This window comes from Alligator sinensis, unplaced genomic scaffold (assembly GCF_000455745.1).
Source record: "Alligator sinensis unplaced genomic scaffold, ASM45574v1 scaffold635_1, whole genome shotgun sequence".
Classification (NCBI taxonomy): Eukaryota; Metazoa; Chordata; order Crocodylia; family Alligatoridae; genus Alligator; species Alligator sinensis.
The window spans coordinates 9020-29768 of record NW_005842482.1 but is presented as its reverse complement, the minus strand read 5'-3'; the positions used below and the strand labels follow the sequence as shown (position 1 = coordinate 29768).

General features: G+C 41.1%; 1 protein-coding gene across 1 annotated transcript in view; it reads right to left on the bottom strand.

The window, feature by feature from the left end:
- LOC102379462 (protein eyes shut homolog) overlaps window positions 1–20488 on the bottom strand; it is a gene marked incomplete at its 5' end in the record, with an annotated part of 24525 nt that extends 4037 nt beyond the window's left edge. Inside the window, 2 exons of the mRNA XM_006031116.1 lie at window positions 19695–19773; window positions 20317–20488. Of these exons, the coding sequence (XP_006031178.1) occupies window positions 19695–19773; window positions 20317–20488 (251 nt within the window). The remainder of the gene's footprint in view (window positions 1–19694; window positions 19774–20316) is intronic.
- Between the last annotated feature and the right edge of the window lie 261 nt (window positions 20489–20749).

The window sequence follows — 20749 nt, the reverse complement described above, 5'->3', positions numbered from 1 at the left end:
CATTCCTGCACTGAGCCCTTCACATGCCCAGATGAAGCAGCACATTAGTTGCACCTGACTTTCCCAACATCTGTAGAGATTGGGTGCTTTAGTGGGGCTTTTTGGCATTTTTATCTAATATCTGATTCAATCAGCTTTGCCTAAAAGTGCCAAAAAGCCCTGCTCAGATGCTCAGTCTCTACAGACACTGCAGACAGGGTCAAAGTAACATGCTTCTATTTCCAGTAAAGCATGTTCCCTCCTCTCCACATTTGTCAGCATCTGATATGACTACTAAAGGTAATCTTCAGTAGAGAGAAGATGAGGTGGGTAAAATGATGGGTTATAGTAATGAGGTCATATGGTTACTTACTTTAGTCAAGAGCCCATCTTGATAGCCCAATTTAAAGTACTTATAAACAAACAAGAACTTTTCTTGTAGTTGGAAGTATTTGAATTCATGACTGCAGGAACTGTTCCTTGGATAAATTGATCTGTTGTTAATAATGGCATCAACTTATTTTTAAATATATAGCCTTGTTGGGTAATGATGAAAAAGAGTTAACGAAAAGGTACATTTATGAACAGAACACACATTTGCTTTTTGGTGGCAAGGGCAAATCTTAGGCTGTGTTCTGTCATTTTTAAACCACTCTAAGTGTGCTGAACTTCTGTTCTATTATTATGGGTATAAACCCAGTCCTGATCAATTATACCTGGCCTTAGGTTCCAAAATGCACAGCACATGCCAGTGAATTCAGCAAATAGATTTAATTTGTTTTCTGTCAGATATACTAGATGCAAGATGTTTGGATATGTTGGCAGCAAAGTCTCAAATTTATATTTTATACTTCTGGTAGTGATATCAGACAAGATGCAAAGTCCCAAGAGAAGGTGAAGAAGTCAGCTGAATGTATCATTATGAGCAGCAGTTAATACAGCTAGCAGCTCCAGAACACAATTGACAATACTCCTGTCTGCAATGTCACTTTGTGAGAGATGAATATTATGTGCATACAACAAGTGTCTTACCACATCAGAACATTTGTTCCTATTAAGATTTTGTAGAATCTCTGCTAGTATTTAGGCATGAAACAAACAGCTTGTTGGGGTTCACAATAAAGGAAATCCAAACAGGAAAAAAAAGGCTTTAGGTCTCAAGCTAATACAGGCTATTTCTAATACTTGAAGCCTGACAGGTACTAAAGATGTTGAGAGACCATTTTCTCTTTCACCTGGCTTCATTCTTTGTATTAAGTTTGTAGAAAATGTTGGTAGTAAATTTGGTACCAAATTTTAGTAGTATCTCCTTTTTCTTTTCTTTCCCTTCCTCCTTTTTCTTCCTTCCTTTTTTTCCCTTTTATTTTTAGTTCCTCTGAAAATACAGGCAAGTGTTTCTGTTTGACTGGGTGAACTTCCTCAGTTCACTCTCAGCATAAGACTTCTTTTCTCCTGGAGTAGTTAGTGTCTGGGTCTGAGGGTCAGCTACTCTTACTTCAGAATTCACTGTATCCAAGCCACTTAGCCAATATCCCAGGTCTTGTAGATTGTTTCTTGAGGAAAAGAAGTTAGGGAGACAAGTTAGACCATGCCCTATTTACTTCGTGTGTGTGTGTGTATATATATGTGTCATACATATATATACTTATATACACATATATACAGACACACACATATATATATATATATATACATACACACACACACACACACACACACACACATGCACAAACAATTGACCTTTCTTAAATGTAATGGAAACAAACTGAAAACAGTTTTCTTGTTCAGAAATCCAAGTCGCAGCCAGTACTGCATCCAACAGCAGCTCTCTCTCTGCTGCCTCCTATATTTCAAAGCCACTACTCCCTTCAGCATGTCCCCTTTCTCCCTGTTTACAGGTTCCTTACATATACACATATAGCAGTATTGATGTACACATCTATAGCTGTCACCAAATCAGTGTCTCAGCTTTTATATTAGCTGTCAGTCTCCAGAAAAGCCCCTCAGGCAACATGGGGTAGCTCAATAGCCTATGCTTTGTGCAGTGAGTTATACTTTTTAGGTCTAACTAAACAAACTATCATTTAATAGCTTGAACAACATTTAATAGCCTCATTTAGCCAGAATTATGGCTGCTTTCTATACCCCTTGATTTTTACCAGGTCATTGAATTATGTCACAGTTAATACCTTCTGACTTACCCCTTTTTCAGCTTTGTCCATTGTTTGGAATAAGCTTAGAATGATACCACTTTGAAAAACATATCCCAGACAGAAAGAAAATGATTTAATCAAGTAGAAATGATTCAGTCTTATCTACCTGGACACTTATATAGTGGTTATTCTTGGGGTTTTTTTGTTTTTTTTCCTGTGAGGAAATTTTTATATGACCAACTTAAACCAATTTCACTTCCATACAAATGACCTTCAAGCTTTAATCTTCTTAATCAATGTCCTTTCAGACAAGAAAAATCTTTTTCAGCCCCTGTTCAGTGCCTATTGTTTTTGTGGAACCCCCTAATTCAGATTCACTTAGGTCATTTGTCCAAAAAAAAAAGGTCCATTCCAGCACCTTCACCCCAAAACAGCCACCCCATAACAACAACAAAAATATCTAAAATGTGCTAAACAGAGCAGGACAGACATGTGCCACTTATGTTTGGACACCTAAAAAGGCATTGCATTTCTCTTAGTGGAACTAAAAAGTTTGCTACCAGTAGGAACACTGAAGATGTGCAAAACAGTTTAAAGAACCATATAGTTTTCAGATCATGTGATTCCTAATGGCTGCTACAGCTCAAGATCTGCAAGCTTAAATATTCCAAACTGTGGACTACTAGTCCTACCCACATCCTTGGGGAAATGCATAACATTTCAAATCAATCTGAAACTGCATTTCATTTTAGAGCATGCCACAAAGCCAATTCTCTGGGCCTACCTCTGCCCATGCCCTGTTCATTATGATCCATGAGATTCTGCTTTTATTTGCAAGAGGGGAGGTGTTCCCTGGGAAACTCCAGGCAGCATTTTGTGGCTGCAGAAAGGGGTTCAAAGTATGCCCCTAATGAATCAGAAGAAAATTTACAAAGTCTGTAAAAAATTAACACAACAAATAGAAACACTAAAGAATAATGGTTCCCTAAAGGCACAAACAATCCTTAACTTGAAATAATTACAAAAGGAGACATTTTAGAAAATAAAAGACAATACCAGAGTTTAAGATTGTTCTAAATGATACCAGTAATCATTCAAACATTATTCTGTTTCAAATCATAGGTCATATTTGGCAGTCAGAAAATGAAGAACATACAGTTTAGTGACCAATATTTTTAAAGTTTTACGTTACTTGCCTATCATTACATAGGAACTCTGTGGCAGATACCAGACCATAATCTGTTTTTCCAGGGAAGCATTCAACTGCTGCTTTAACCAGGAGAAAATCTGCTTTATTCACTCTTCAACTATACATCTATTTTTTTTGCAACCAGTGAGGCAAAGGTTTAACAGACCATCACTTTCTCTTCTACAGAACCAAAAGTACAAATTAGTCTGTGCAATGAATAAAACAGGGATCCATGGGAATATCTAGTATTGAGTACAGTAATGAAATACTATATCTGAATGCATATAAACAAGGGGTCTAAATCAGAGTTGTACAAACAACATAATCTGCCATTTCCGAACTCTTAAGTTAACTTTGTAGCCTTAACATATACATACACAAACATCCTCCTACACACATATATGTGTATGTATACTTTTCTATTATGCAGGTTAATAAGGATCAGCTGTTGCACACTGTTCCAAAGACTAGACATTGTTTGCAGAAATTAATTGTGAAGACTGCCTAAAGGAGAACAAGGTAGTGGCTGTAAATTCAGGACATGAAAGGAAACAGCTTGATGGCTGTGACATAAGTGGACCAGCCAACAGTCAAGGTCGGATCTTTGGCATTAGAAGGAACGAGGGATAAACTGTAGTAGAATGACAAAGAGCTTTAACCCATTAACTTGATGCAGTAGAAAAGGGAATGGTAATGGAGGTATACCAGAGGAAAGTCAACAGGAAAGGAAAGTGCTTTTATTAGATACTTTTTAAATGCATCATGGTTGGGAGAACTAAGGATGGCAGGAAGTCAGAAAAAATAAAATAGTGATTATTAGGATGGGTAAGTGTCAGGAGTCCTAAAAGGCAATGCAGCCTGGACTAATTGCCTAGTTGGACACACCTATGTGGGGCCGTGACTGGCAGCCCTACCCCAGCTAATGTACTAGCTGGCCACTGTTAGGGTCTCCTGATTAGCTGCCAGGGTGAGAAGCCTACCTATTTTGTTCCACCTGTGGCAGCAGACAGCAGGCTAGCCAACAGTTTAAAGGTCTGCTAGGATATAAGCCTCTTTGATCCTATACTCTCTGGTTTCTGACCCTGCCTGGCTCTGTTCCTGGATTCTGGCACTGTTGAAAGTCCCGTGTTGTCTGGTAGCTCAGTCTCTGACTCCTGAACCTTGACTCACCTTCTGACTTGGACTCTGCACCTAGATTTCCCCTTGGATCTAGTGATTTGTCACCTGACTCTTGAACTTTGCCTCAGCCTGTATCTTGGATTCTGCCTCTGGGTTTGATTCTTGGATATTGTCCCTGATTCCGGACTCTTGTATCAGCCTCTAATTTGGGCTTTGCTCCTGACTCCTGCCCCCTCCCCACCAATGGCCCAACTACTAGTCCAGAATGTTTTTTTCTCTTACAGTGAGGTTGAAAACCTGGATGAGAGTTTTAACTATGTAAAAACAGAGAAGAGATGTTGTTTTAGAAAGCAATGAAAGAAAAAGTAGCAAGGCTTGGACACCAAGGGTGCCTATACATGTGCAGCAAGGCTGCTCCAATGTGTTGTAATTAGAGTGTTGGAGCAGACTCAAATAATCAAGTCTTCTGGAGTGTGGTAATTATTACACTCCAGCAGATGCCAGCATCTCATGTATCAGCTTCTCTGCATTTAAAATGTCAATGGGGGTGCTTTAACTGAAGCTCATCAAATGATCTTTAGTTGAAGTGCCCCCACCGCCATTTTTCAATGTAAGCAAATACACAGATGGTCTCGGAACTACCCTAATTAAAATGCTCTCTCCCCCCTTCCAACCCCGGAGCACATGTAAAAATGCCCCACGGTTCTGATATAAGAGGCATGGATAATCATGTCATTAGAACTGGATAAATAAATACATGCCTTAAAAAAAAAAAACAATTATTACATATAGGGGTTTTGACATCAAAGGCCACCAGATGTTGTTTTCTTTCTTATACAATATTAACCATTCAATATCATTTTAAGGAACAATTATGAAATGTGCTACATGGATTCACCATCTTTTCCATTAGAAGAACTTATTTGCTGCTTAAGCAGAAGCAGAGGAGATGTAAATACCTTGAATAGGCCTTGTAGTGGTTTGCACAAGCTAGATGCCTGATATCTCCTCCCGCATCTAATGTAAATGAGCATCTTTGCGTTAGTATAATTGTGAACCATTTTTCCCAGTAACAGCTGCTTATGTATGTTGAATTTAGACTTTTGAATCATTGCATTTTGCAGTATTACTTTGTGATGACAGACAATTTAGGGCACAGACAGAAGTGACAATTTTTGCCTGATCTGGCCACAAAATGTGGTCTATAGCTATGAACAAACACAAGTGCATAGCACCAGACCACTTAAAAATGGCTGACTGCATGAGGGTTCAGATTAAAACATTTTAAAACAGGGCATATTCTATAACTTCTGTCTGTGCTGCCTCCCAGCCCATCTCTGCTTTCAGAATGGGAGGGGGAAGAGGGTATGGAGGAAATTCAGTCTCGGTCTGTAGTATGGAGGGAGTTTGCCCCCTCCCAATCTGCCTCCAACTCACCCACCCTACTCCCCAGTGCCATCAGGGGAACCCTTAGAAGGAGCTCCCTCTGCTCCCTTTTTTATTTACAAAAACAGAGGAGGCTAGGAGGGAGGAGGGCCATTACTAAGGCAAAGCCTTACTAAGGCTGCAGGCTCCAAGCCAGCAATTGGATTGTCCCCCCACTTTCCCCGCAAGAACAAACAGTGCATTTCTGTTTGATCTGGGAATCATTGTAACTCAGAATACTTCCTGCAAATTATTCTGAGTTACAGGTGGGAGCTACACTTCTGTCTGTGCCCTTAACGTTCCAGTACCATTTTTAAAGGTTATGTAAAATAGATATGATTCAGTGACATAGTGAGATACATACTGTACATGCATTTCAATTCCTTGGAACAGTACTGTACCATGGCTTAATTTGTTTAATTTCTCACAAGTGCAATCATCTGATGGAATGACGACTGCTATTAAGAGACCAAAAAGGCACAAGCTTCCTTGCTAAGATGAAAAAAGTCATTTAGTTTAAACTATCTGGCCCAATGTGTTATGGAGTTTTCAGTGCACAAGAGAATTTAAAATGCACTCTTCATTAGGAAAATGTCTCTGTAGTATCCTCTTATACAAATCTAAAATCTGTATTAAGAACAAGTTGAGTTATACTGTTTTTTATTAAAAATATATAAATATTACAGATGCCAATTCTTATTTTATTTTTCAACAGCTATATTTGGAATTTATATTATTTCTTTCACTATTTTTTTTTCACAATGTAGATCGGGCTAAACCATGCCTGATCTAACCAAATGTGTGTACATATTTGGAGGGCAACCCTGAGGCTGGGAAAGCCCAGCTGCTTTCTCCAGCCTGATGGCTAGAAAATGGTATTTAGGGTGGGAATTGGCTTGTAGGTATAGCAGGCTTACTGTTCAGAGCTTGGGTTGAGGCCTAGGCTTGAGATCCTGCTGTTCTGATTGGTGGAGCCCATCCACCAATCAGGAGGCATAAAGAGAAATAAAGTCACGCTCCTTTCCTGAGGGGAGGGGGGAAAGAGCTCCCCCAGACCTGATTGAAGTTTGCAAACTATCAGGTCTGGATGACTTCAGGGGTGGAGCCCTGGAGCGTATAAAAGGAGCTGCATGCCCAGCATGAGGGAGATGTATTATGGACAGAGAAGAGAGAAGATTGGCGTTTAGAAGAGCTGAGGAGAGCTGCTCAGCAGGGCAAATCAGTAGCCCAGGAAGAGCCCCTGGAGACTCATATCAGTGGGGAGTGGTGGATGGCTCCAGTGGTTAGGCTCTCGGTGCGCAGCATGGAGCATAGACCCTGGGAGCTGCGTGAGGCGGCTCAGGTCTGCAACCTCTGGTGGTGGCCAGAAACATGGTGCACAGGCCGGTACATGGCGAAGGATCTTTGGAGCCCCTTGGGTGGCTCAGGTCCACAACCCCCAGCACGAGGGTGGGAGCTCATTGCAGGAGGTGCTGCATGAAGGATGAGAGACCCTGGGAGCCACTCGAGGTGGCTTGGGACAGCAGCTCAGTGCAGCTGACACTGCCCAGAGGGTCTGGGAGCAGGCCAAGCCCCATTGCTTCACAAGGCTGTCTGGGCCTCCAGCACCTAGCACAAGGCAAAGCACCCACTATACACAGGGTTTCATGTGGCCCTAATCCAGGCTGGCAGCAGCAGAGTTGAGTGGCAGGAAAGCCCAGCGGGAAACAGAGCTCAACCTGGAGAACGGGAGGCAACACTCCAGGACTGTGGAGTAGTAAATTACCCTTGAGAGAGAGTCCCAAGAGGGGAGGGACCCCCCAGGTTGCAAAGGGGCACCACATGAGCCACTCCTGGGTGATAGAGGGGGGAGCTAAGGAGTATTTGGGGTCTCCCTCTCCTTTACTTTCCCCCCACCTCCTTTCCTGTAGTGGTATCTTGGGAATGGGGCCCCTGCCCTGGAAGGCACCCAGGTAGTCTAAGGATTGCTGGCTATATTTATAGACTGTGCCTTATAGTTTATGTGAATAAGTTGAAGCAATAGTTTGTTATAAGAGTTGTAAGGTTGCTTGATCAATATCCTTTGTTCTGGGTTGTTCTATTGTTCATCTGTATTTTTAAATAATAATTGGTTATGTGTGTGCGTATATGTGTGTGTGTGTGTGTGTGTGTGTATTTATGTCCTTACCCTTTAATAGTTTTGTTGTAATAATAAATTTGTATATAGTTAATTGATTGACTGGGCCTGACTCTATAGGGGATGGAGGTCGCCACTGGGCTGTTGGGTCCCTCTGAAGCATGCTGCCCTGCCAATAATTCCCTCAATTGGAGAGGGGAGTACAAACCCATGTCCACCCGGGCTACATAGGTAAAGTAGATATTAATTAGAACAATGGTCCCAGGCAATGGCAAGTGTTAATTGATTTCTAAAAAGCCTGTTTGTGACAATGTCTTCAAAGTCCACTATGCCTGACGCAGGCAAGCAGCAAGCAGACAAACAGGCTAGTAAATTGAAGTCATATACCATACTGTTCTATAACATGAGATAAGGGACTCTGCAGCATTGGCACCAGGTCACAGTGCCCAAGTGCAGAGCCCTTGGGATTTCTGGTTTTGCTATATGGACCAAATTAGGTAAAAAAAAAAATGGAAAAAGAGCAAATTAGGATGTTTGCATGTGATGGGTTTGTGAAACAAAGGCATATGCTGACAGGACAAAACAGGGACAGTATAACAACCACAGAGAGACCAATCAATGATGCCCAAAGATGAAGAGTCACCACAGAGGGAAAAAGATACAAAAGGAGGGATTTTAGAGCAGCAAAGGTTCCTTGAGGGTAACTTGAGGGAACCATGGACAGAGGACACACCACCAGCCTGTCTCACCCACCCCACCATGGAGGGTGGGCCTCAGCCCACCCCACTGTGGAGGGTGGGTGCTCCAGGCTGCTGACATGTGACATTCAAGAGAGAACCTCAGACTGAAATTTGCACATTGGCCAAACATACCTTATCTCTGATGACAACCCCAGGACTGGTAGATATAGAATTGTTTGCATTATTCTTATCTGCTATCACTGTGCATCAATAAAATTAGCCTATTATCAAATTGAGAGGTCATGGTCTATCTGAAGGTTTAGGTCTGCCTGAAGCGAGGTATCTGGGTCATAAATCCAGTGCCAACATAGCCCTGAGGCTGCATTTCTTTTACCCCCACCCAACTGAGTTATTTTTACCATTTTGATCCTCTCCCAGATACGCCAACTCCCCCCACCCCTTCCCCAATCCTTCTGAAGCCTCTCTGGACCTGCCAAACCCCCTAACAGACCTGCTATGATACCCCCAATCCCACCTATGACTTCCCTTACCCCAACTTAGACTATGTTCCTAACATTGGTCCCATCACTGACAAATGTCTGCACAAGCAGGGACCAGATCTATGATCCCATGGCTTGAAGTAAGCTGTGTAATTGTTGATCAAGTTCTATGAATATGTGCATATGCTTTCAGTTACATAGTGCCAATGTCATTAGATGACATTAGGACACATTATTTGTATGCCCCTGCATCAGGAAATGGTCATGGGAATGAACATATGGAACAGCTACAAAAAGTAGGAAAAAGAAGCAGAAATCCAGGATAGACACCTGGGTTTAATACTGGGGATCCCAATAGACTGCTCCCAGCAAAAAAATACCCACAGTCTCATTGCAGGCTATCATAAGCTATCTTTCAAACAGCATTACCTTGTCCCCACCTACCTTCCTGTCAGTCTTCGTTCCAAAACACTGGGTTCAGGGACGAAGCACCAGTTTGGCCCCCCACCAGGCCAGAGCTCATGGAGGAAGGTATAATGACAAAGGAAGGGGACCTGCTTGGGGAAGGCCATCCTACAGCCAGCCCCTAATTGGCCCAGAGTTCCCGGCTCCTGACTGTATCCTCCTACTTACAGAAGGCTCCCTCTGTCCTGAGGAAGCTGTCTGGACAATAAGGCTTCTGCTGCCCTTGGGCTACCAAGCTGTTCCCTTCCTTTTGTGCCTCATTTCTAGATTTTACCACCTGTTACTGACCCTGATCAGTCTTCGATCTCTACCTCTGCATTGTGTCTGGATTGTTGGAACTCAGCTGTCACAGGTACCTGACCTGGCTTTCCCCTTGACATGCTCCCCCTAACATTTCAGCTGAGTTTCTCACCCTGATCCTCTGGCTTGTACCCAGCTACCCCTTGGGTCCTCAACTAATGGTTTGTGCAAACTACCAGTCAGTCCACTTATGACATGGTACACGATACTTCCAGGTATCCTAAAACTAACAAATGACCATAGCACTCACATACTATAAACAGATGTCTTCTTTGGTGTGGAATATGCTTTGCCTGGATGTGGCCTGGCACAGTTGATGTACTTCAGTGGCACCTACAGATAGGGTTGACCAGGACAGAGTCAGGCCCCTGCCTCTTTTGAGGCTTCAGGGATCTATGCTTTCCCACCAAAAGCAAACAGGCTTCAGCTATGAAAAGTTGGTACAAATTACTAGGAATTGTCGTATTTACAAATTAGGGCATTTGTGGAACAACAAAGTGTTACCATGTCTGTTTGTTTCATGCTGCCATTAATTTTTTATGGAAACACAAAGATTATGCCTGTTTCTAGCCACAGTTCCCATTACCTGCTCAATTCCTACACACTCCATTATACACCCACCTACTTGTAATCACCTTTCAACTTCCATCTACAGAACATTCAGTATCTTGGAACAGGTTTTGTGTATCTATGGAGGGAGGGAGAGGTATTATTGACTTTCTCTTCAGACAGGGAACATCACCCACTTGGCATCTAAGGGTGTCTTTACACATGATCCAAGGTTGTGGGGGAACTTTAATTAGAGTGACTCCAGGAGCTGCTTTAATTAAATTACTCACATCATCATGTGTATCCAGCATCCTGCACTTCAAAATGGTGGTGGAAGGCGCTTGGGCTAAAGCTTATTTGATGAGCTTGAAAGCATCCCTGCCACCATTTTAAAGTGTAGGGCCACTGAGTACATATGGCACAGAGGCTGCTGGAGCATGCTAATTAGCACATATCAGAGCAGACATCTGACACATCTATCGGTGCCCTATGTGTTTGTTTATATATATATTATGATAGTCCCCCTCTCCATGGATTGCAACCTTGATGGGGTGGAGAGGTTTAGAGGTACTGATGACCTTAAGAGCAACACCATCAGGAGTCTTGTACTCCTGGTAGGGTTACCTATAACAATTTAAAATTCCAGATCCTTGAATGGAGAAAGCATGAGGTCACTAAAACTAATATGCTAGCTTTCAAAAAGGCAGATTTCAAGTGACTCAAAGAGTCATAATTATGGTACCATGTGAAGATAGACTGAAGGATAAGGACTCCTAGCACGGCTGGTAGCTTCTAAAGGGCACAGTATTGGAAGCCCAACAAGAAACTGTTCTGATACAATGGAAGCACAAGAAAAATGGCAGGACCCCAATGTGGCTGCATGAGGAGCTTCTAGGATGCTTTAAAGGAAAGCATACAAGGCAGTGGGAAAATGATAACCAAGGAAATTACCAGAAAATAGTAAGAACCTGTAGGGTCAAAATCAGGAAGCCAAAGGTAAAGAATGGTAAGGGAGATTAAAGAGAATAAGAAAGAGTTCTATATGTTGGCCAGATAAGGAACACCAATGAAGCTGTGAGTCCACTGTTGACTACCCAGGGGAAACTTTTAACAGAAGAGGCAAAGAAAGCAGGGCTACTGAACAGCTACTATGCCTCAATTTTCACAAAACAAAATTTCAGGCAAACATTTAATAGGGATTATTTGTATAAGGACAGGACACAATGAGGGATGAGAAAAAAGCAACAATCAGAGAGGTATTAATGAGTCTGAATTAATTTGTCAGCAGGGCCTGATGAACTTCATCCGAAGGTACTGAAGGAACTGAAAGAGAAGATCTCAAAACCCTTGGCAAAAATATTTATGAAGTCATGGGAGACAGGCAAGGTACCACAGGACTGGAAAAGGGCCAAAGTAGTACCCCTTTTTAAAAAAAGGAAAAGGAGAACTACAGACCAGTTAGTTTCACCTCAATATCAGGGAAGTTAATGAATGATATCCTAAAGAAGTAAATTTGCAAGTACCTGGACAAGGCAAGGCTGCATGGATTTAGTAAGAAGCAGCCAGCATGGATTTACTAAGAACAAGGAAGTCAAACAAATTTGATCTTCTTTGACAAAGTAACTACTTAGGTTGGTGAAGTAGATATAATGGATTTCGACTTCAACAAGTCTTTTAGCAGGAGTCTGCATGGACTTCTTGTAAAAAATTAGAGAAATATGGACTGGACAAATCTTATAAAAGGTGGAAAGACAACTGGCTGAATAACTACAAGCAAAGGGTAATTATAAATGGATCCATGTCATAATGGGAGGAGGTTTCAACTGGAGTTATCTAGACTATGCCTATGTTCTAGTATGGTTGCTGCATGGGACCAGGGGGAATTATTTCTTCTCCCCCACCTCTGCTGCTACATATCGGGAGGGGAGGAGGAGGGCTTGCCTTCCTGAGAAGTATTGGCTGCAGCCTTGACTGGGGATTTTGACTGTGGTGTACCAATACTTCTCCTGAGACTTGAAGCCAGAGGTTCCTGGCTAGAGGGTCTTGCCCCTCTGGTCAGGGTTAAACTGATCACCATATACAGGGTTAAGAAGGAATTTTATCCCATGGTCAAATTTTTATAGACTGTGGGGATTTTTCCTTTCCTCTGTAGTGGGGGGCATGGTCCTCTTCCAGGGATCCCTTGAGTGTATATTATTAAACTTTAGAGCAGTCTGTTACCCACCATAATCCCCTTGCTCTACCTGTGGCAGAGTGTTATGTATTGTATTGTGTCAGGATTGACTATAGGTTTGCTAAGAGATCAGATAATGTATTTCTATATGATTCTTTGAATAGGGATGATCCTGCCTTGGGCAGGGTGTTGGACTAAATGACCTTTTGAGGGCCCTACTTCTCTATAATTCTATGATCCGCTACGATTTTATGACTCCTGTCTAGATTAGCTTCTGAGATATTTATCTTTAAAATTTGTAGCCTGGATTATTTTAGCTGCATATATTGTCTCCAAAATATTACCTTCATTCTTGAAGAATAATTGTTCTTGAGATATAGGTACTTCATTCTTATAGAGCTTCTTCTAAGAGATAGAGTGAAGGCTGACACCTAGGTACTAACAATTTAGTTTTATATAGTTTTATTTTTTTCTGAATTAACTGCTGACTTTTCAGAATAGCAAGGCTTTTTTCTTCCCATCTTTTTAAAGTATATTATAAAAAAGACAAGCATTTACATTCAGAGACTGATTCTTGCAAGGTTTTTCATGTAAACAGATCCCTGCATCTTCATGAAGTCTCATTATTTCTAAAGGGCTCTTTGTAGACATAGTGGCCTGCCTGAGTAGGATGACTTGAAGAGATGGAGCTTATGTCCTTAAAAAGATGATAACTGCAGGAATATCTAATCTAGAAAGCACAGTGCATGCAAATAGAATGAATACCAAAAAAATGAAGCAATGGCTTTGACAGACTTATCTGTTAAATGTATATGTATATTGTTTCTCTTTTTCCATAAATTTCTGATTTTCCATTTTCATCTGCTTCAATATGGAATGTGGTTATCTTTTGAATATGATTTTCACACACTTGTCCACAGGTCATTTAATCTCTCATTCTTCAAAATGGAGGAAAGTATAAAAATCACTGTTGCCAGATGAGATAAATATTGCCAGAAGGTTTTCTGTACTAGCACTGAAAACAACTGATAATCATATGGATTTGCAATATCATAGCAAAAGCTGAACTTTAAGTAGACATGTAAAGTAATTAGTTATTCTTCAAATCTGTAAAGTTGGCTATTTTTCAACTGGATGTAGTTCTTATATGAGACAGGTTGTCATATATTTTTGATGGGTGTGGAACATACTCTGTTGGTGTATGGTAAGAAATTGCTACTCACCTCAAAATTCATCAATACTTTCTCTGTGCATAGCAAGTTAAAAAATGGTACACAGTTTACACTGACCATTTGGAATGCTTATTTAAACATTTTGAAACGTGTCCATCTCTAATCAGAAATACAATATCAAATAGTCTAGAGTGATGCAAAATTCATGGCCAAATGCATTCCATAGACCAAATCCAGGGATCCAACCAAAGCTGTTTTGACACAACAGATAGAGTGGGTGGGGGGAAATAGGTGGGTTTTATTTGTGTTAAGCTCTACATACCTTCCATTTGAGACTGACTTCCTGATGCCCTGAACTGGAGGTTGCCTGCTCAAGAATTGCTCTAAATTATGCCATCTATTTGGATCTTTTAAACCTTGTCTATGTTTCCTTTACATATTAAATTTATATTCTGTCTTTGCCAAAAGAAGCTCAGGGTAGCTTACGATAATGTCCAGATAAGTTATCAAGACAGAAAAAATATTAAAATATTTAAAAGAAGAGATTCCACAGACCACGTTCCATAAACTTAATCTGGTGTGCTGAAGGCCTGCCCAAATAAAACGGCCTTACAATGCTTCTAGAAGAAGTTGAGGCTTGGGCTCTGATGGAACACAAGGGGGAAGGAGTACCAGGTCTGAGGAGTAACTACTGAGAATGACATCCCACATGTTTTTGTCAAGCAAATTTGGAACACAGGAAGCTAGTATTTGTAGGAGGTTACTTTTGGCTGGCTTTAGAGATTGCAGTGAAACATAAAGGAGAAACATGAGGTGGTGCCTTAGGTTTGTAGGACCCAGAGCATTTAAGACTTACTGGACAAAAACAGCACCTTAAACTGGTCCCAGAAAGTTATTGGAATGCAGACTGTGGAGCAGTGCAATAATATACTTCTGAAAATCCACCCCCATCAGAAGGTGGGCTACTGCATTTAGTACTGTCCACAAGAGTATGTAGAGCACTAGTGCAACAGTGATATTTCCTGCACAGGAGGGTTTAAGTATACCTGCCCACCTGAGTCTCCTGACCCACTGCAAATGTGGAAGTTCACCAGTAAAGCTGCTCCAGGCTTATCCACAGTCCATGCACTTGAGTCTTTAGCCTCTGGAGAGTATGGCAGCAAGTGCTGGGGGTGAGCCTGGAGCAGTTACATGGGAAAAATACTGGTTTGGGAGTTGCTCAGCAGAGGTAGGCTGTTTCATCATCCAAAGACATTTGGGGCACAGACTTGTATACCACTCCCCACCCTTAGGATCATAGGAAAGAAGGACTGGGAAGATCATCTAGTCCAGCCCCCTGCTCAAGGTCATCATCCCAGTCTAAACCATCCCAGACAAGTGTCTGTCTAAACTGCTCTTCAGGACCTCCATAGTCAAAAAGTGCCTCCTAGTCTTCAATCTACATTTTCTCTGCTGCTGCTTAAGCCATTGCTCCTAATCTTGTTTCTTCTCTAAAATTACCCTTCAAGTATTTGAAGACTGTTATTAGATCCACCTTTAGTCTTCTCTCATGCAGACTAAACAACCCTCATTCTTTCAGCCTTTCTTCATAAATCATGCTTCCCAAGCCTGTAATAAATTTTATTGTCCTGTACTGAGCTCTTTCCAATCTGTCCACTTCTATCTTGAAGTGTGGGGCCCAAAGCTGAATACAGCACTCTCAGGGAAGCCTCTCCAGTTCTGAATGGAGCAAAATAATAATTTTCTTTGATTTACTTGGTTGTATTCACAAGTGTCACTTTTATGCTGTTGGCTTTTTTTGCAACAAGAATATAAGACTCATCTAAAAATGCCCCTGAACTTGGGGAGGTGGAATAGATGATGTGAAGACAACCATAATGTCAGCAAGAAATTCCCTTAAGCCAGGGATGCCAAACATAGGTTCTGTGGGCTGGATATGGTCCACAGAGCTTCTCTATCAAGCCCACCAGGGGGCACCAGATGTTGCAGAATGAATTACCGCAGGAGGTGGTAGAGGCACACAGCATAGCCAGGTTCAAAAAGGGACTGGATACATACATTGATGATAGTTCTATTAATGTTTATTGGACAGAATGGTGGGAGATGTTGTACTCTGGCATCTCTAACCCAATAGACGTTGATTGCCAGGGCAGGTATTGAACAGGGGATAGATCACTCTAAAGATATCTGGTTTGAAGCTCTCCTTGTTTAACATCAGATTCTGCCAACATCAGAGATAGGATTCTCAGCTAGACAGACCATGGATCTGACACTTCCGATGGTGGTGACACTTGTGTGGTGGCCACAATGGCAGCCCTTACAGCCTTGGCTGGATCCAGCCTTCAAGGACCCCTGTGGTCTGGATCCAGCCTGGGGAGCCAGGTGAGTTTGCTATAAGGGAATACTCAATTTCTTTTTTTAGGATAGCTCTCAATCATTTTGAAATATTCATGGAGATAAAAAAACCCACGGAGCCAGAATTTTGTTTCATATGACATGATAGTATAGAGTTCTGATTTGTTTCCTAATAGCTTTTCAGCTTCAGTGGGCATGTCTATATAAGACACTATGTCACCATAGCTTGCTGCTACAGCGATGTAGCATCCACGGGTACAAACCATGATGCCATCACTACGTTGCCATAGCAACAAGCTACCTTACTATAGATAGCTGGTGATGTAGCTGCTAAAAATAGCCGTGCACTGCTGAGACAGTGAAGTTACGGTGGTTACTGTAACATCATTTAGTACTTCGTAAAGCAAGTACTAAATGATGGTGTAGTAACATCTGTGGCATGGGGGCCACATATAGACGCACCCAGTGTGAATTAGATCTGTTCTCTATTCAAAGATATTAATCTAAAATAAATCACTATCTTGAATTTGCAATAATCAATTTGGAGTTGGCTGCAACCATTCTAGACAAAGCATGTTATTTCTATATTTTAGATGAAACAGAAAAAGTGGGAACATCTACGCATGCAATAAATGTGACTGAATATACTCCAGCTCAGTTTAAGCCAGAGTAAACTAATCCTGATATCACCATCTACATATGCATTTGAGTACAGTAAATTATTGTGTTGCTAGATACCACTTATATCTGACAGGACTATCTGGCAGCACAGCAAATTAATCTTCTGTGCCCTAAGTGCCATGCATGTGTAGACGGTGATGCTTTACTACACAGCAAATTAGTCTGCTGTGCAGTAAAGCATCTCATGTAGACATGCCCAGTCTATTCCGCAGATAGTACATTCTATCTAGAGCTATAGAAGAGTACTGTACAGATGTACTGTGTATATACATTACTAAAATATCAGAATACAAAGAAAGCATGAGAGTTTGTCACTGGGGGATGTTACGTCTCAGCTCTGTATTCTTGGGGAACCCTGGTACAGGATGCAGTCTGTCTGACTCACAAAGGACTCACCCCCCTCCCCTCCTCTACCTAAACGAAACTGATTAAGATGCAGTGAGAGACGCACCTAAGACCCTCACCAGATAAGGGTGACGAGTGAATCAACTGCCCTAGGTCTCATTTACATGAGAGATGGAAAACAGAAAGCCTGAAGCAGAGGCTGCAGTGAATTCTGGGACCAGAGAAGCAGGAGAGCGCTGCATGATGGGGAATCTGTGCTTCCAATGTTAATCAACCCATGTTCACACACACCCAGCTCAGCATTTATCAGACCAGTTCTAATCTGGATTTGCTAAGGACTTTTCCCCCCCAGACACACACACACAGCTCTAAGTTTAATAGGCATCTCGGGCCGTACATTCCCCGGTCCCACTATGGGAGGCCTATTTAAACTTGATTGACTAAAACTCGGTTGCCGGGTTAGGGAATGCTGAGGCAAGAGACCGAGTCAGAGGGGGTATGGGCAACATTTGAACAATGGTTAAGGGTTCATCACAGCATCCAGCCTGCTGGAGCCCTAATCCCATGTGTTGTCATATCTTTCCCGAGACGACTGGTGGGAGTCCTCTCCACAAAAGGTTATGAGCACCCCAATAATTGTTTTAAGTCTGTTAAAAGACTATAGTAAGATCTGGAAAAGTCATGCTAAGCTGAGGCTTGTGCACAACAAGTAAAAATCCAAAATCCTGATGCTGCAAGCTATCTATTGTTCCTGAAGAAACCATGAGATATCCCATCAGTATATCTGCCACCCATAGGAATTTCAAGCTGGCTCCCAAGTATTTGGGTTACTCCCTAATCTTAAGTGTTTCCTGATTATCAATCAGTTTCCTGAGATGGTCCAAACCAGATAACCCCTTGTCAATAGAAAAGACAATGATTTACACTACTGAGGGTGCTTCGAAGCAGCTGAACTGAGGGTATAAAAATCTGTAAGTGTGTGTGCTGCTAGAAGAGGAAAAGGAAGGAAAAGAAGTAGAAGCAGGAGGAAAGAAGGAGAAGAAGAAAACCCCTGTGCTGACACCATCCCCTGTCGTTCTTGGGACGCTGGAAGAACAGATCATCTCTCTCTTCAAGGATTGTGCTACGGACTGTGCCTGTCAGCTTTGCAGCCTGAGTACCGTGGACTAGGTGAGATCCCAGCGTTCTCTGTCTTCTTTCTAGGCATAAACTTCTGAACCTGAACTGTATCAGTTAAGCTTGAGCTAAGTTTCCCCAAATACTTAGTGAAACCAGGGTAGTATTGTCATTGTTGGTGTTTGTTTTTCTTTTGCATGTCTATTACTACTAGTACTATTATATATTTCATATGCTTAGCAATAAATAACTTTTATAGTCAAACTGGTAGTAATTGGGTATATTTTTCCTTCTCTGCTTCTCTTTCCTCCCGTGCTCTGCAGCAACGCTTCTTTTACCTATGCTAAAGATCCCTGTGAAGCCCAAATTATTGTGGGGTCTGCTCATCAAGAGGCCAAAGATTGGGACGTGCTGAGTTTGAAACACATAAGGGGATCAGCTTGTATAGGCTGATTGACCCCGTTTGACTCAGACGTGCCCTTATGAACTGAATGCTGGCCCATGAGGGTGTCAGCTGGACACCCAGCCGGATTCAGAGGGATTCTGTTTACCTGTGTGCTTGTGTTTGACTGCATTTTATTGTTGCTCTTATGAACTGATTCTTGGCATATGAGGGTGTCAGCCTGTCCATGCTGATCAGCCCGGCCAGGTCAGGCGTGTCACGTTAATTTGTGTGTGTTTGTGTGTATGACTGATTTGGTGACTGGAGGAACCCAGTCCCACTGAGACTGAGTCCTGCAAGATAGCTCCACTGGGGGTGAGGGCTTGCAGAAGGGAGAAATACAGCTCCGTATAGTAACACAAGCAGCACATTGACAGAATCACCAAGACCCTAGAAACTATCCCTAATAAATGAGCACACCCCAAAGTAATGGGCAGATTTGGTAACAGGGACAATAGAATGTAATTTTATAATAGTTTTGTATAATTGATTTGTTCAAGTTCCTGGCAGAGAATGTGAAGGATACGCTTTGTGTCCATAGTATTCATATGCAAGATAAATTTATTGCATTCAATTGTTCACAATTCAAAATGCAATTAAACTTCAGTAAACTAGCTATGCTATCTTTGACATTTAATCAGCATCAGTTATGTCAAACTGAGCCATAGCTGATTTTCAGAGAATTTAGATTTAGTTCTTCTTTGGCCTTTCATATTTACTACACACTGTCGAGATTTTAATGCATTTTCTCAATACTATTTCTAATACAGTTTCACATAAGTAACAAGCTTTTCAAAATGGATTTGAAACAATTCAATTTCTGTCATGTGTTTTCAATGAAAAGAATCATTCAGAAGCTACTGAAGTCAGAAATTGAGTTTCAGATTGTATGTTACCCTTTCTCCCCACAATTAAAATTAAATTTAAAGACCTACATTAACATTGATCTCGCATCTGAAGCTGGTCCATCCTGCTTCACAGGTGCATCGATACCCATCTATATGGTCTATGCAACTGAAACATAAAATACAAAAATACAGATTATGTACATAGAGTTAGTCCTAACTCCACTCTAATCATAACATTCTATTGTAGCCATGTACTTATTAGTCACTTCAGAATCTGATCCAACTACTGCCAAAGGCCATAGAATTTTTTCTGTTAACTTAGACTGGCTTTGCATAAGGTATATTTTGCAAGCTGAAGGTATTTTTAAAGGGCATGCATGCTTCAAAATAAAGCCTTCTCATTTCAACCTGTTGGTATGTAATAGTGAAAGACTTGCTTTTAAGTAATTTCAAGTCTAATTAATCCACATTTATTGAAAATTGCTTTATGCTAATGAGCACCAATGAAAAAGGAACTGATGTAATGTACCAGTATATTACATTAGCTTAAATAGGCAACATCTGTCATCCTTAACTGTGCTTGTACTCTTACTTTATGGATAATGTAATTAAAACTATCTTTATCAACCTTCCCTTGTCATTAAATCTTCAATATTGCTAGTTAAGTACATTTTCTTGGAGATAATAATAGTAAAATAAAAATAGCTACCTTCCATGAAGACAAGGCTCTGACAAACATTCATCAGCATTTGTCTCACAGTTTGTTCCAATGAAACCACTCTTACAGTGACATTTAAAGGAGTTGATGTCATCAATACAACTTCCATTGTTGAGACAAGGTACAGATATGCATTCATCTATATTTACTTCACATCTGTTGCCTACATGAAAACAGAACAGTAATGAATGCAGCTTTCAAAATTCAAACATCAAAATAATATGTTGGATTTGTTTCTATTATAAATTAAAATAAATTCTACTGAATTTTCCCTATGTTGATTATGTCGTTTCTCATTGTACATCACTAACTGATTTAATGTTGGGAATTCTCTGTAAAGGAAATGCAAGAATAGATATATCCTCAATGGGAAATAAGGAACGTAGCCTTTTAGCTAAGTTATTGATAAACAATTACATACAAA